Source organism: Protobothrops mucrosquamatus, unplaced genomic scaffold (assembly GCF_001527695.2).
Source record: "Protobothrops mucrosquamatus isolate PMUCROS unplaced genomic scaffold, P.Mucros_1.0 scaffold1278, whole genome shotgun sequence".
Taxonomy (NCBI): domain Eukaryota; kingdom Metazoa; phylum Chordata; class Lepidosauria; order Squamata; family Viperidae; genus Protobothrops; species Protobothrops mucrosquamatus.
The window spans coordinates 318,975-336,857 of record NW_015387483.1 but is presented as its reverse complement, the minus strand read 5'-3'; the positions used below and the strand labels follow the sequence as shown (position 1 = coordinate 336,857).

General features: G+C 37.1%; 1 protein-coding gene across 2 annotated transcripts in view; it reads left to right on the top strand.

Moving 5' to 3' along the window:
- FBXO9 (F-box protein 9) overlaps positions 1 to 17,300 on the top strand; it is a 25,784-nt gene extending 8,484 nt beyond the window's left edge. For both annotated transcript variants that reach the window (XM_015821223.1, XM_015821224.1), the window contains 9 exons: positions 4,833 to 4,932; positions 6,715 to 6,842; positions 7,827 to 7,941; positions 9,109 to 9,227; positions 10,582 to 10,672; positions 11,268 to 11,363; positions 11,706 to 11,799; positions 12,971 to 13,125; positions 16,067 to 17,300. In XM_015821223.1, the coding sequence (XP_015676709.1) occupies positions 4,833 to 4,932; positions 6,715 to 6,842; positions 7,827 to 7,941; positions 9,109 to 9,227; positions 10,582 to 10,672; positions 11,268 to 11,363; positions 11,706 to 11,799; positions 12,971 to 13,125; positions 16,067 to 16,175 (1,007 nt within the window). In that variant the 3' untranslated portion in view covers positions 16,176 to 17,300. The remainder of the gene's footprint in view (positions 1 to 4,832; positions 4,933 to 6,714; positions 6,843 to 7,826; positions 7,942 to 9,108; positions 9,228 to 10,581; positions 10,673 to 11,267; positions 11,364 to 11,705; positions 11,800 to 12,970; positions 13,126 to 16,066) is intronic.
- Positions 17,301 to 17,883: the final 583 nt, after the last annotated feature.

Sequence of the window (17,883 nt, the reverse complement as noted above, 5' to 3'; positions counted from 1 at the left end):
ATCTTATAAAAATTTTCACGTAAATTTTGAGCTTGTGTAAACTTCACATTTCTCACCCAGATCAACTCCCAAGTGTCCATAGGTATTGTTTCTCCTATATTTTGAGCCCATTTAATCATACAGTCTTTAACTAGTTCAGTTTCTGAGTCCAATTCTAATAAAACGTTATATATCCTCTTGATATGACCTTTGGCACCATGTCTTATTTGCTTCAAAAAAGTCCCATCTTCCAAAACAAAAGTAGTCTTTTTATCAATTCGCCATCTATCTTGAATTTGTCCATACAAAAACCAAGAAAACTTTGGATTATTTTGCTTCAAGACTTCTATTGATTTTAGGCACCAGTTCCCACCACCACTCTGGTATAGCAAATCTTTATATGTAAGTCCCTCCATCACCACTCCTCTAGTTATAGCTTGAAAAATATGCGACGGAATCACCCAGAGTGGTAACCTAACATTAAACTTAAAGAAATACTTTTGCCAAACTCTTAACAATGCAGACCTTATTATATGATTTCTGAAGGTTTTATCAGTTTTTTTCTGCATAAAAAGATAAGCATGCCATCCAAAGTACAAGTCCCAACCTTCGACATTCAGAATCCCTTTGTTAGACAAGTTAATCCAGTCAGTCGTCCACGTTAATGCACAAGAGTCATAATAAAGTGTCAAATTTGGTACTTTAAGTCCTCCACGTTCTCTGGTGTCTTGAATAATCTTAAATTTGACTCTCGCCTTCTTGCCTTCCCAAATAAAGCGATTCAAATCTCTTTGCCATTCTTTCAAGTTAATTTCATTTTTTAAAATAGGTATCATCTGAAATAGAAAAAGAAACTTAGGCAAAATACTCATTTTAATGGCCGCTATACGACCCAGCAACGAAAGCTGTAGTTTTTTCCACGATGATAAATCCTTTTGTACCAATTTCCACAATCTTTCATAATTATTCTGGTACAGTTTCGCGTTGGATGATGACAAAAAAATTCCCAAATATTTAACTTTATTGACCACTTCAAATCCTGACATCTGCATAAGTTGATCTTTGTCTCTTGCAATCATATTCTTTGCAAGAATTTTAGTCTTATTCACATTGATTTTAAATCCAGCCACCTTACCGTATTGATGTAACTCTTGCAACAAAAATTCCAATGATTCAATTGGTTGAGTTAATGTAAAAACCAAATCGTCAGCAAAAGCTTTAAGTTTGTATTCTTTAGTAGAAATCTTTAGGCCTTGAATCATTGGTGATTCTCTAATTCTAAACAACAGAATTTCCAAAGACAGTACAAATAATAATGGGGAAAGTGGACAACCTTGTCTGGTGCCTTTTTGTATATCTATAGGTTCTGTCAGGTCTCCATTAATAATTATTTGAGCAGATTGTTTTTGATAGATCGCTTTTATGGCTGTCTTAAATTGAGTTCCAAAATTCATATAGTCCAGTATTTTATTTAAAAACTGCCAGTCCAATTTGTCAAAGGCCTTCTCCGCATCTAGAAAGATGAAAGCCGATGGCACTTGATTGTTCTTATCCAAATATTCCAATAAGTTCACAATTTGTCTAATATTATTCTTCATATATCTTCCAGATATAAAACCAGTTTGATCATCATGTATATAATATTGCAATATCTGCATCAGTCTATTAGCCAAAATTTTTGCAAAAATTTTGTAATCCACATTCAACAAAGAAATANATATTCAGCCAAACCTTGAAAAGCAGTTGTGATATTCAAACGAAAGCCCTCATGTTTCTGTACTAGTTCTTGTTGTTGGTGTATTAGTTGGTCAATCTTGTTTTCAATTTTAGCATCCATTTTTTGAAACATCTCTGTCATTTGAATCATAAAGTCCTGTAGTTCTTTACCAGAGGGCGGCGGGGGTGAAGAAGATGGCGGGGGTGGCGGGTGAGAAATCGGCTTAGAAATTGGTTGAGGCGGCTGAGAAGTCGGAGATGTAATTGGTTTTGCAGTTGTAGGCACCAATCTTCTCGAAGCCATGTTAGCAATATGAAAATTTCAGTCTATATGAGAGTCTTTTAAACAGTTAATCCAGGACAAGTAGTGAAAGTATTAAAGTAACAAAAGTTCCAAACCGGAAATCAAAGTCACTTTCACTTCTTCTTGTTAGAAAGTATCATTCATCGCCATTTTAAGTTCACTTTCACACAATCCAACCCAAGTATAGGGAAGATCAAAATAGCTCAAGTTAGAGTAGAGTCCAAAGTAAGAAACAAACTTCCAGGGTCGGTTTGTCTGCGTACAGTCACTCACAGTTAAGTTTAGGTTGCAGCGGTGGCGGCGGCTTCTAGCTTCGCCGAGGCGAAGGCGTCCTGGATTGCGGAGAATCCTCGGGGCTCCGGAGGAGTTCTAACCTACATCGTCCACATCGGACGACTCGGGAACTCAACTCCTACCCCGGGCAGCTCACCGATCCCCTTATGCCCGGGGGAAAGGTATCAAGCCGTTTGACAGCTGGTGCTCGCTGTCAAAATGGCTTTTACGCGAAACAGGCGGGAGGCAGCTACAGCTGCGTCCGACGAGGTCGCCTGCTCACCGGAAGTCCAGTGATTTGAGTCCTTGACCAGGTGTCTGAGAGTTTCCTCTGCAGGGTTTTTGCTAATTTGAACATCAGTGTTCTGGGTAGAGACACAATTGGGCGCAAGGGGATCTCATTCTTGTGTATTTTGGGGAGTCTGTAGAACCTGGGCATGGAGGATTCTTGTGGTTACATGTGCTTTCTCTCTAGTGGTATTAGCTGTTTTACTTTTTCATTTTCCTTAGGGTGACTTTTATTTTTTCTCTAGCTGATTTGTTGGATTGTTGTGGATTATTTGCTAGGTGTCGGTATCATTTAAATGGTTTTCAGCTTTGCTGATGTAGTCCGTGACCACAGTCTTTGTCTGCCGGTAGGATGATGATGCTTTTGTTTTGTTTCGGTTTCTTTACTGCTCTCTTCCTCTCTTCTCCTTTTGGCTGAGTATTTAATTGTGTCTGTTGCGTTGTACGTTGGGGATAATTTTTTGCCTGATGTTGTCTTGTGTTTTTTGGCCCAGGTGGTTCAATTTTAGAATGGATTCAAGATTGGCTAGGAATTCAATGGGGTCAGCATCTTTGTGGTTGAAATTGAGGCCATGTGTGAGGACAGTTTTTCGTCATCTGATAGAGGTCTGTTGGATAGATTTCTGATCCATAGTTCTGAGTTGTCATCTTGTGGTTTTGGGGTGATGGTATTGAGTTTCTCCTATAGTGAGTTGCATTTTTGGATTTGTGTTTTATTGGCATTCCTGTGGATTGTGCTTTCAAATGGTCTGTCAGGTCCTGTCCATTGGAGTTGAGGCATGCGGGGGTTTTTTTGTCAGTGATGCATTGGTATTTTTCCAGGCGGTTGTGGACATCAGTGATCATGAATCAAAGCATTTTGCATCCATTTTGGAAGGCTAGTTTCCATGCTTGTGAGTGTTTGATCAGTGGTCAGTAGCATGTACTTTTGGGGGTTGTTTGTGGAGGCATTCATGGAGGAAGTGTAGCTGTTCGCGGGTTGATGATCATCTTGCAGCAAAAGTCTCCAAGCAGCAGGCAAGTCTGAGCATTGCACTCCCATGTAAGTTTGCAATAGTGGCAAATATCTGTATACTTCTGTATACAATTCTATATGGGACAAACATCGCATCAATTGAAAACCAGAATCCATGAACATCAGCTGGCAGTCAATCGCCTCGATCCCTAATCGCTACCTACACTGACACCGAACAGCACCAATTTGATTGGAGCAATACAAGAATCATCAGCCAAGCTACCACCCACCACGCACCCGGGTTTATTGAAGCCTGACACTCCACAAGCAATTCCATCAATAGACATATTGTCCTACAACCAGCCTATGGACCCCTGAAAATTCAAATCAACCGCACAACCAATCAGCAACAGCACCAATCTTCAACCAGCCCACGTAACCCCCCCAACCAGCATTTCATTTCCCATACTTGACCCCGCACAAGACCTTCACCTGACATGACCCACACCTGACCCCTCACAAGACCCATCATTCACCTGATGTGACCTCCCATCACAAGACCTGATCACACGAAGCCCTTATAAGCATAAGAACAGCAACACTGACATTCCCTAAATTCTGCTGAAGATGTTACCTAGCTTGGTAATGAAATGTTGGAAACCAACCCACAAGCTCAGAGAACGAACCTCCACACTCAGATAATCTGTGTATATACTGTTGTTCTCTGGCATGTGCTGAGCCTCAACTAGTGGCCGGCCCACTAGATGAGGCTCATAGCTTTTATTTCCAAGAATGTTTGTGGTCCTCATGTATTCAAGCAAGCATCTTGGGATATTAGATGGATGATAAGGCCACAATCTCACCAGTTTGCCTTAAAGTGAATGGGTACTTTGTGATTGATCATACTAATCAAAACAGTGGCCAAAATATGTTCTCAACATTTCAAATGTGCTAAGTGGCCCAAGAAACCATGTCAGTTTTATTGTTACATTTTAATCTGAGAGTACTTACCTTGATCTGACAATTAATTACTCAATGATCCTTGTTGCTGATTCAATCCATGGCTCCACTCCCCCCCCAGCTTGGTATGGAAATAATTAAATATTTATATATTAAAATGGCCTTTAATTAATAATGGCGATTGTATCTCCTACCATCATTTTTTGCAGAATATATTTTGAATTAATAGTGCAATAACTAAAGAAAAAAAAGTTGCATAAGAACTTTGCTAATGCACTGATTTTTAAAAGTTCATTTTTAATATTTATTCCAAAGTGTATGTACAATCAATGTAAATAAGATTGCTTTTATTTTTAGCTATTAAGTTTTACCGTCTGGCTATGCAATTGGTCCCAGATATTGAGTTTAAAATTACCTATACCAGATCTCCAGAAGGCGACAGTATTGGGAAAAGCTAGTAAGTATGCATATATGTATGTATTATTTGAAAAAGGTGTACTCAGTATATACTGGATTTCATATATATTTTATATATATATAAAACTATCCTGCTGCGCAATTAAGGTAGTTTCCAAAGGCTATTATTACATATATATTTTGATCTGACTGATTTAGGCCAAAAATCTATTGAATCATCAGAATTTTTAAGAGTGTTCTAGGTCTCAAATTACCACTTTTCTAACAGAATTTACTTTGTCCTATACTATTGGTGAAGAAACTAGAGGAAGCAAGAAGGGAGTATTCCCAAACAAGGCAAGAACAATGTCAGACATGTCAAACACAAGGCCCGGGGGCTGGATGCGGCCCATGAAGTGGTTTCATATGGCCCGCGAAGCCATCCTGGAAACAGTGAGGGAACGGCCCCCACTGCCTTGGCCCTGGCCCAGGCCGGCCAGCCGGCCGGGAGCCAATGTACAATTTTGTGGTGGCCATCTATGCTGAAACGCATTCAGTCTCCCACTGACTTTGCCCTGGTACCCATCATGAACAACCTGGCTATGGAGAGCAAGCACAGCAGCAGCAGCCTTGAGGAGGAGGTAAGTGCAGCTGGGCGCCCCCTTGGGGAAGTGGGGCTGGGCTTGGTGCCACGGGGGCTCGAGGGCCAGGCTGGGCATTTGACCTCTGCTGCCCACGGCTCCGGGCAGCCCGCATCACTATCCAGCCCCCCCCATGGCCTGAGAGGAACAGTGAGGCTCCTCCAGTGGACCATGCCTTGGCACTTGCCCTGGTCCCACCCCCTTCTGCCTCAGATCTGTCCCACTCCTGCCCAGGCCCCCACAGGCACCATTGACGTGAACAATGTAGAGCTGGCCATGCCCACCCAGTAGGGCACACCCACTCCCTCCACGCCCACCCAGTAGGCTGCACCCACCCTGACCACACCCACCTGGCCCCCCAAGAGCAACTGCAATGCTGATGGCGGCCCTCAATGAAATTGAGTTTGACACCCCTGAACAATGTGATACATACACAGTTATTCCAATATGGGAAATCCAATATGAACTGCAGGAGCCAACTCTCCTATCACAGTAAGAAAATACAGATAGTCCTCAACTTACAACTATTTGTTTAGTGACCATTCAAAATTACAACAGCACTGAAAAAAGTAACTTATGACCATTTTTCACACGACCATTGCAGCATCCCTATGATTACACGATCAAAATTCAGATGCTTGGCAACTGGCATGAATTTAGATTGTTGCAGTGTCCCGGGATCATGTGATCACCTTTTGCAACTTTTTGACAAAAGTCACTGGGGAAGCAGATTCACTTAACAACTGTGCTACTAACTTAACTGCAGTGATTCACCTAACAACTGTGGCAAGAAAGGTGTAAAATCGAGCAAAACCCATTTAACAACTGTCTTGCTTAGCAACAGAAATTTTAGGCTCAATTGTCTTATCCTTTCTCTCACTCTCAAGATCCAAATGTGTGCCTTTGTAGTAATAAAACCCTTTGAAAGATTAAAAACTGGGAAAATGGCAGTTGGGAAAATCATTGCAGCATTCTCTTTTACTGGTTTTTGTGTCTCATTTGCAATTCTGGGAAGCTGTTAAGGCAATATTATATGCCTCAGTGTGTTCTTGTCTTCATGTTTGAGAACATTTCCTTCGCCAAATACCAATCAGTATATAAATTTAAATATTGACATCAATGGCCTTTAACATTAACAGGGTTAGTCTGTTCATCTGTTGTATTATGATTTTCTGGTCTCATTTTACGCCTGTGTTTTCTAGCATTGAAGATAATGAGGATGATAGCAAAATGGCTGACCTTCTCTCTTACTTTCAACAACTCACTCTTCAGGAATCATCCATCAAACTGTGTCAGCCTCAGCTTGATCTGAGTCAGACTCATATCTCAGGTAAAAGAACATTTTCTGTAGGAAATTAGTGGGCATATTTTAGTACAGAAGACCATGAAAGTGATGTTCAGAAGCCATACTGAACAGGTGAAAACTGTTTGAGATGTTTAACAGGAACTGTATAGATTTTAGCAATAAAAATAGTTCCTTCATTGTTATAATTAATATATATTGCAGGATTAACTTAACGCTTTCCTGGTAGTAAATACATTTAGCACAAGAAATTTATTCTAAATATAGGGATCTATAGATTTTTTTTGTTTAAAGTTATCTTATAAACTATAAGGCATGTTTTGTACTAAATTTCACTGGGTTCCTCATTGAATGCCGATGTATAAAAACAATCTGTTAATTGTAACAATAGTTGCTGTAAGTGCTTGTTCTGCAATTTTAAATCTAACAAAAAAATGAATATGTGCTGTTACCACATATTTTGTTACCTGAAACTGAAAGAAGACAATTTCATATTTAGATATTCACATCCATTGTTATTAGAATACATTAGAATTGCATTGTACATGTAAACATGTTGACATGCAAAGTAATTATTTTTGTAAAATGAATGATTCATGAAAAATTCAGCAACCTGCAAAAATAGCTGTTTGGATAAAAATATCATGCTTAATGTAATTTTTTAAAAAAAACTATATTTGAAGATGCATTAATGTTTATTTAGTATAATATAGTACCACATTAAGGGTGGAATCCTTTGTTCATCCTTGGAAGCAGAAGGGACCTTTCCCTAAAGCCTTTCAGGTGCCCCCAAATTTACTCTGGAGAGTTCAGTGATTCTCCAGTTGCTTTTTGTTGCTTGCTTGCTTTTGGTGCCAAGAGGGAGGATAATTAATAGCAGCATTAGAGTCCATCCCAAGTCAGTCATTTGGATGCCAAGGAGCCTCCCCCACTTTGGATTGTTTTTTTTTTTAGCATGGATCCAAATCAGACTACTGGAATTATTCTAATTTTTACATTTTTTTTCCATAGTGTTGCCTATGGAGCTGTTAATGTATATTTTTCGATGGGTAGTTTCCAGTGATCTGGACCTGAGATCTTTAGAACAGTTATCATTGGTCTGCAGAGGTTTTTACATTTGTGCCAGGTAAAATTGAAACTATCATGCAATAAAAATTTCATTTATCTGGATAAAAGTGAGTAATTTTAGGATTTTTGAAATAAATGCTGACAACCAAATTTTTGTGGTTATAAAAATAAGGTCTTTACTAAAAATTACTGAGTTTTTTGAAGTTTTAGGTAGAAGATATGATCAGTTGACTAATAATACAAAGTATTTTTAAAGAAAAAGCTTCACTAAAGCAACTAAAAACTTATTTTAATTATCAGGCATCACTCTCAGCCAATTAACAAATAAACCTCTTAGTGTAAAATAATAAATGTATTCCTTAAAAGTGTTTAAATGAATTACTATTATTGCAGTTAATGGTTTTATAAATGTAAGTTATTCAGTGACTTAATTCTTTTAATTTTGTTCTGAAAAACTAAGGTCCTTAAGATTATAGTTTTAAAATCATGAAAGTAAAAAAATATGAAATAAAAAGTATAAAAAAATCAGAAATTTATGAAAATGTGAAGATTAATGATGGAAAGTAGTGATATGTCTCCATTAATGGAACAGTATTGAGGCACTTTTTTGTAGTTCCCTAAGCATCCTTTGGATTCTCCTCTGACAGATTTATTGGAGGTTTGCAGGTTGCTTCCATTTCAAACAGTTGATTTCATTCCATCTGTTAAGCTAATTGAATTTGACTATTCATATCAATTTGGAAAAAAAAGTTGTTTTGACTTTCCTATTCAGTTTGATTCAGTTCAAAGATTTGATCAAAGTGACTTTGAATTAAACCTCTGACTAAAACTGTGCTGAGCCTATTAATGTATTCCATAAAGTTTTGTAACCTGAGAAGCTCTGTTATTCTGATTTGGCATGTATAACACTTATGCAGTTATATATACAAAAAGAGGGGAGTTTTAAAGATAATTCTAGCATTGCTTGTGATATTTGATTCTAGTGAAGTTAAAAGCATACGCCCATGCACACACAGTGTACAAAACTGATACAGGAGAGAACAGGGTGAATTAAATCTTATCAAAAAGCAATTTTCCACAATGTGTTCAAAATTGAATAATAAAGTCTCATTTAAAGACACTATACAACCATTTGCAGTGTTTGATAGCCAGTAACACACAATATTTCTGATACTCTTGTTTGTGTTAACATTTTTATAATCAGATTACACTGTCTTTTTTCCAGGGATCCTGAGATCTGGCGTCAAGCTTGCTTGAAGGTTTGGGGCAGGACATGTAATAAAATGGTTCCTTATACCTCATGGAGGGAAATGTTTGTGAAAAGACCTAGAGTTCGATTTGATGGTAAGAAACAGCAATGTTGTAATGATAATCAGGAAAGACAGGGGTGGTATAATTGCAGCAATAGTTCCTGGTTGTAAATAGAAAGATTGGTTGGAAATGTGACTGGCGTACACTTGGGACTACTAACAATGATTGACATTCTAAATATATACTTTGACCTTATAACATAGTCCCACTTAAAGAACACATAATCACCTTTTTAATGACCTCTAACCGAATAGAATAATTGTGATATTTATGTTTGATGAGATATTCTCTGGGAAGGACCTTTCCAGGAATTGCGAATGAAACCCTCCCGAAAATAATTGGTGTGGCAAGGACACAGTTTTTTCTGGATAATAAGGAAATTTTTAGTTGAATAAGCATGTTTCAATTTTGTGTGTGTGTATGTATCCAGAAGCTGCATTGCAATAAATAACTGGATCATGAAAAAAAGTTAAAATTAATTGAATTATTCATTAAAATAATTGCTTGTAAATAAAGTGCCCCCATTTGCAAAATTAATTGACTTTTTCTTCGTGTGCAAACAAAAACCACTCATATGTAAACACTTCTTATGTTGGAAGAAACACTCTGTTTCTTCCAACAGAAACAAAAAGGAATAGTACTGTAGAGGAAATGGCAGGAAGGAAAGAAACATTTACAATAAGAAATGAAGAAAGTGAAATGAGAGGAGGGAAACAAACCAATACAGAGATGAGGCTACAAGGAAGAAAAGACAAGAGAAAGGTTGTAAATAACTCAACAGAAGCCTTTATGCATGAATGCATGAGTTCTAGTAAATTTGAAATGCTTTATTCCCAGCCAAGTATGCCTAGCACCTGTCCTAATTAGACATGATGCCTATTCTATATGTGACCATTTCCTCCCATTTAAAGGAGAATAGTGTAAAACTCTACTAGGCCCACTTATCCCATTCTTGTCCTTCACATTTTGAGCTGAGCCTGCTGTGGAGGATGAGAGGAGGAGGAACTTCTTATGTAACTCTTGTCTCACTGAGAGTAAGAACTGTATCAGTGTGTAACCGCCAAAGATCCTTTTTTCCCTCTCCTGTCTCTGTTGAATTCAATTTATGGTATTATTTGCAGGTAGTTGCTTTATATCTCTCCTACCACCTTCGTTTGTACAACAGTCCAAGTCTTTCCAACTTAAAGATAATAATTTGAAGGAAAAAAATCTACCCTGCTTTTAAATGCAGTTATATAGTAATTGCAATAGATGAGATTATAACTGATAAATGGTGCAAAGAAGATTGAAAATTGTAATAGGCTCTCTGTTTCAGAATCCTAAAATGTGTATAATTGTATATTTAAAGTATATATTGATAATAAGCAGGTAACTCCATATTTTATAGGGGTATATATCAGCAAGACAACATACATTCGTCAAGGAGAACAATCTCTTGATGGATTCTATCGGGCATGGCACCAAGTGGACTATTACAGGTATAGCCATTTTAGAAAGACTGAGTTACTTATCTCTCTTGCCTTCCTTCCAATGCAGTTTATGTATAATGCTGCAAACCAAGATATACAGTGAATTCAAATGATTACCTGTACGTAAAAAGTCAGGATGGTTTAGGTAACTGGAGCCATGTATTTTGTGACTAAAGTTTATAATTTTGCTTTTATACATTCCTAAGGTATTTAAAAATTACAAGGAGAAAATTGTGTGGGGATTCCAAACTCTGAATCTTCTATGACTCTCAGGCTATGAATATACAGAGCTAGCTTAAAGTATGCAAATTAAATCCTGAAATGAGCTGGTTTTGAACCATAATTTGATACCCTAGCCTAGTTAATCTTCATTCTGATATCCCACTACTGGAATACTTCCAGCAACAAAACTGGATCATCATAGTTAATGAAATTCTGATGACATGTTCTTTTGGTGCATGTTGTGGTAAGGTTCTTTGTATGGTTTCAGAGCTTTTTTTATAATTTCTAATGTTGGGAAAGATGTTTCTTCATTTTATTGTTATCTTTTAATACGTTTTTCTGAACAAACCCAAATTGGAAAAATGTTGAACAATTGTTTTAGGTACCTGAGATTTTTCCCAGATGGCCAAGTAATTATGCTAACAACTCCAGAAGAACCTCAGTCTATTGTTCCTCGATTACGGACTAAAAATACAAGGTATCTTCAACATCTGTAATAAAAAATTATATTGTCCATTGGATCCTGATAACTAGGTAAACAGTAAAGCTACTATCATTTTTCATTGCTTAGATGACTAAATTAAAGAATGCATTGATCAAGTGATTTGAAAATTACACCAAGTTATCTTTAATGAAAGAAAACCATGTTTGAATCTAAAGTTAATTATAATTTCAGTAAGCTCTTTGAATAATAGGGATTTAAGTTAGTCATTATTAATTTAAATCCTATTTATTCTAGGACCTAATTTAATATCAGCAGTGTTTTTAGTAGCACTTGAATGAATATATTTTCATGAAATGTTTTCCTTCTAAATCTCAGAACTGATGCAATCCTGCTTGGACATTATCGCCTTTCCCAGGATACAGACAATCAAACCAAAGTATTTGCTGTAATGACAAAGAAGAAAGAAGAGGTATTTATATAATAAAATATTAGATGGTCAACAGTAATCAACTGACTGATTAATAGAACAAGAAAGCAATAAATATTGTACTTTAGGGTAATTTGTTAAGTAAAAATATAACTTTGGAGTAGTTCTTTCTGCAAAATACTCTCTCCAGATATTCTCCTTAAACTCTGAATTTAAAGGAAACTGCTTTTGGGTGTAATTTTTTCTTTTTAAATTTGGAAGAGTTCAAAAACAAAACATTTGAGGAAAGTACATCCAGAAGATAGTGAAATATAAGCATTCCATCTTTAGACATTGTTTTATAATGTTAATTGCTCTGTTTCCTGCTGCTCTGAACCAACAAAGGCAAGCTGTAGGTTTAAAGAGAAGACTGATTATTTGACAATATATATAGATTTTCTTTTTCCTAAATCTGGAGGCATAGAAGGCTGGAATTAAGGGCTAGAAGGTGAACAAGAAAAGACTGAAAGGAAGTGTTGAAAGCTGAAGGGGAAATTGAAGGTTAGGAATAGTAGAAATTAATAAAAAGCCTTTCCCAGTTTTCTACCACTCAATAATTTTTATAGATTCTTAATATTTTCACTATCAACATTTAAAAGTCTAGTTTTAGAAGTAGGATACTTACATTATCTTTAAGTAATAGGTTATATTTTATATTATTCACTGTAGAAAAATACACTTTTATTATAAACACAGAATATGTTTTTTGTCTAAATCGGGTAGTCAACCTTGGCTCTTTTATGACTTGTGGACCTCAACTCCCAGAATTCCTGAGCCAGCTGCGCTGGCTCAGGAATTCTGGGAGTTGAAGTCCACGAGTCATAAAAGAGCCAAGGTTGACTATCCCTGGTCTAAATGAAAATCAGCATTCATACTATCGTAGAAGATATATTTTTCTTCATCAATTTCTTCTAGGAGTCTATAAATGCTGATTTTCATTCAGACAATAAAAATGTTCTGGTTTTATAATTTCTCACAATAGGGTCATTGTGTTTTGATTTTGTACATTAACATAGGAGATTGCTGATTGGGGTTGATTCGTACCAGAATTTTTGAAGAAATGAAAATGTCTTTGAAATGTAACATTTTATCTTTTAACCTTAGGGTACAGATTCAGTAGCTGTCTTTTGCTGCATATTCTTGACAGCCTATTCCTTTCTTGTTTGTTATGTAGAAACCAATTGACTATCACAAGTTCAGATATTTCTGTCGTGTCCCTGTGCAAGAAACTGATCACAGTTTTCATCTAGGGTTACAGCTGAATTCCAGTGGCCGTCAGAAATTTAATAAACTCATTTGGATTCATCATTCTTGCCACATAACTTACAAGTAAGGTTTTTTTTTCAAATGTTATAAAAAACTTTAAAAGTCCTTGAAACCTAATCTTTCAGTCCTTGCTAATAGAAGATACTTTTTTTTCTTTCTTTCTTTTTTACAAGCTTTTTTATGCCTGTTTACAATATGTAACAAGACTTGGCAACAGAAGGAATCATGGATGTCTACAGCCCATAATCATACCACTTATATAATAAGAAATGTCTGTATCACTACCTTTTAAACTAGGAGCCTGTAAGATTAGTTAATTTTGTAACATAAAAATAAATGCAAGTATCTGAAAGGTGAGATTTGCCCATATATCACATTGTTTCTAGTTGTTTTCATCCAACTGGCCAAACAAATATTGCCAGCAGAATAGAGTGATGGAGGAATTTGGTGGTACATAAATATGTAGGAAGAAGAGAAGAAGGGGAAATTCCATTGAGTGAATTGAAGTCCTTTTGTAATTAGATGGTGTCCATAACTTCCAGTTTGAAATGTTTGCTAGATACTTTATTGTCTCAAAGATGAAGCAGAATACTGATTTTAATTTCTTAGGCAAATAAATCTAATTCAGTCAACAATATTGAACAAATCAGACAAGGGATATCAAACATCAAAAACATTTGCCAGACTATCTCACTTCTTCACATGGACAATTTGAAACGCAATAAAAAAACACCATCCAAAATTGAATCGCTGCTCAACACTGGATGAAGACAATCATTACAAATACCTTCAAATTGATAACTTCAAACTTCACTGAAGTCAAGAAGAAGGTTAGAAGTCAAGAAAGTGAAGAAAATCTGAAAGTCTAAACTCCATCAAGGCACGTGGGCAATTCCAGTCACTAGAGCAGAACTAAAATGCTGGGTTAATTCTGGCTGCACAAGACCAAGCCTTAAAAACAAATGCATGCAAAACCAGAATTGAGAAGGAAGCCAATGCCCTCTCTGCAAAAAAGCTGAAGAAACAGTGGACTACCTACTTAGTTGTTGCAAGAACGTTATACACACCAATTATAAACAACAGCATGGCAAAGTAGCAACAGTAGTGCATTGCAATATCTGCAAAAATATCATTTGCCTGCAAACAAGAACTGGTGGGACCGTACAATAGACAAAGTAATAAAATATGAAGAAGCTAAAGTGCTCTGGGACTTTAAGATTCAAACAGACAGATACATGCTGCATAAAATCCCAGACTTAACAATTGTCGGTAACAAAGACAAAAAAAATCTGGATATTGGATGCTGTGGTCAAAGAAAAAATAATGTCAATAGTAATAGATGCCTTGGGTGCAATTGCAAACATTACAAAAGGCAGCTTTATTTGGAGCTTATATCCTGCAACAATATCTTTATCACTATCAAACAACAACCTCTGCCTATCCCAGCTCCTTGGGAAGGATTTGATAGATAGATTAAAATACCAAATCCAGTATAAACGTGCTGACTGTATGACCAACCATAATAATAAATGTATGTGTCATGGTTCCGACGAATGAAACACTTCAAAGAACTTCCAGGCATTTTATCCTAAAAAAGTCTTTTTATTTATGTGACAAAATGTCGGCACAGGCATGATAAAAGGAATGCTAGAATCTGAATCCCCACCCACCGAGCAGTTATTTTTGCTAGCATTTCCACTCCCTATTTTGCTGTCATGATTTACGTTCCCCAATTAGTGTGAAGGGCAAAGGTTCCCTTCCTTTCCCTTCCGTGGCTTTTCCCTCATCCCTCATTCTCCTCTGCATTAACTCTAAAAATACCAGACAGTTCTGCATATTTTGTCAAAGCAAGAATATCCAATATTAGCAGCGTTGACAGTATGTTTTGCCCAACTCTCAGTGACTCTAGGTAGTTTACAAATTGTTAAAACATTTAAAACGAGGAAAAAACAAAAATGAATAAAGATAACAAAAATGACAAAATGTGATGAGAACAGTGGATAAAGGAGGCTTCAGTTACCCTTGTCAAAGGGCTGGGTGAAAAACCACTTCTTCGGGTTCCTTTGAAACAACACTAAGATGGGAGCCATTCAGATTTCAGGGAAAACCTGATTCCAGAGAGCAGGAGCTGCTACAGAGAAGGTGGGCTTCTGAGGTCTTGATAGTTGACATTGTTTAATTGAACCTGGAGCATGCCCACTCTGCCAGATCAGATAAACAGATATTAAATTAAACAAATTAGTATGATATTCTTGTTGAATTATTTTGAAGTATTTTAATAATTTGCAGATTATTCTACTAATCATTGGCATCAGAAAGTGGCATTCATGCCTCAAAGTCTCTTCTAACCATGAAAATTCCTATACAACCATTTTTTTTTTTGCAGTATAGCTATACATTTCATGTATTATTTTGGAATCGTGCTGTTTTGTTTTTTTTCTCAATAAAGCCTTAAGACAGTGGTGGCGAACCTATGGCACGGGTGCCAGAGGCAGCACTCAGAGCCCTCTCTGTGGGCACGCACACCGTCACCCCAGTCCTAGGTCTTCAGCTGCGTTTTATAAAACCTTTTCGCTTTAGGCCTCCACCTGCGTGTGCAAAAAAAAAGGTTCAATCAATCAATTTCAACTTCTCAAGGGGAAAAAAAAGATTTTGCAAACTTGGAATTGATTGATTGAACGGTTTGGTCCCACCCAGTCTGCTGTTACCACCGCAGCCACGCGCACCCAATGGGCCACGCCCACCCGGCACCCGACGATGCATAAGTGGGTTTTGGGTTGCAGTTTGGGCACTCGGTCTCTAAAAGGTTCGCCATCACTGCCTTAAGATCTGCAAACATTGGTGTCAAATTCCAATTTCCATAGCCGTATATGTAAAAGTGCTCTGGTTTCAAGTAAAAGATTTTCTTACATAGGATGCAAAGAGAAATTATATTATTCAAGGCAGTTCTTTTCCTTTTAGGCAAGGAATAAGTCAGGTTTAACACTTTTTTCTTTTTTTTTAGGTCTACTGGTGAGACAGTAGTCTCTTCTTTTGACATTGACAAGATGTACACCCCTTTGTTCTTTGCACGAGTGAAGAGCTTTACTGCAGTTTCAGAACGGCCTCTCTGAAAAGCTCATGTTTCTTGCATGAAAGAAATTACAGCAAACAACACTTAAGTTATAAATGTGAGTGTGTCTGTGTGTGTGCGTGTGTGTATGGATGGATGTGTGAGTGTGTGTGTGTGTGTACAGGCGTGAACACACAGACATATATATATATATATATATATATGAATTTTATTTTAAAATTGGGAGATCTTTTTGGAAGAATATATACTGGAAATACATTTGATTTAGGGTGGCAGGGTTATCTTTCTGGTTTTGATGTCAAATTTACATTTTATTTTAAAATTGTTTATGTTGTGAAAAGACTTTGTAAGATACAAGGCATTTTTTGCCATCTCATTTTATGAGCAAAATTTATAAGCTGTTCTCTTTACAAAGTAAGGCTTCATCTGCCTATGCACCTTAAGTTCAGGAATTGTTATAAACATACTGCTGTACATAAAACATTGTGTGTGTGCTTGGGGAAGGCTCAAAATGTGAAGAATTTGTCCTGCATCTGTACGTGGCCTATAAATGTATAATAGAAATTCATGTATTGGGATTACCTTTCAGGAAGAGATGCTGATTTCAGTATAAATTACAGCTTTATGGAAGAAAAAAAAGGAAAAGCAAAAGGTGAAAGTTCAGCTTTAGATATCAACATCTTTTTTTTTAGAATTACTTGGTTTTAAATAATCATAATAATCACTTCAGAAGTTACTAGGTTTTGAGTTGATGATGACAGGACAGCCACATTGCTGCATTGATTGCGTTTGTCTTCTGGATCCAGGAAGTGAACACTAAAGTGTATCATCTGAATTCTCTTATGCAAACAAACAGGGCTGCATTTTGTATTGTTTTGTTTTTAGCTCATCTGCTAACTGCTAAAAATGCTGTACACCTCTTGGGTGTTTTGTAACATTTAACCTTTTCTTTTGGGATGCCTACAGATGTTCAGGTACTGTGTGCTGCTTCTCCTGTGTATGTAATTTGGGAATTGGATGCGACTGCTGTATTTCACCTATCATAAATATGTATTTACTCATACAACTCACCGTTCTAAATGTTTTCCTTTTACCAAGTTGTGTTTTTTTTATTTTATTTTTGGGGGGCATATGGATGAAATAAAGGTTACTTTGTTTGAAGTTCCAAGATCTCTGTTGTCTGCCATAATGAGTGCCAGTTACCAGCCAGCCTGCGGAAAAATCAGCCAAAGGCCATAATGAAAGTAATAAAGACTGCAGGACCGATAAGCCGTTTGCACTGAATGCCATCAGTCCCTAAGGGAACTAACTTGTTAGGAAGATTGGGGAAGAAGCCTGGTGAGTTGAACAGATATAGGGCTAAGGGGAATAAGGCGGTGAGAGAATTAGCAGGTACACGTGCCATGTAGAGGAAGAGGGTAAGGCACACTAGCCATGGCCGCCTCAGTTTCTAAGATTTCTCCAGGTTTTGTCTTGGCTGAAATCCAGACCAACCAAACGGATGGCAGCTTTTGATTCAGCTGAATTATTACTTGTCCAACTCGATTGCATCATGTGACGTATCGTGATGTATCACAATATTTTTTGCCTTTGCGGAACCGAGGTAGGCGTGGCCCTAACATGATGCATCCGGCCCGCGGGCTGCCAGTTTGATACCCCTGCTCTAAAGGGTTCAACTGAATCACCATCCCTCAGTGTGTTTATTTTGTGTGCGGCACAAATAACACTTTCTGTATACTTCTACTTAA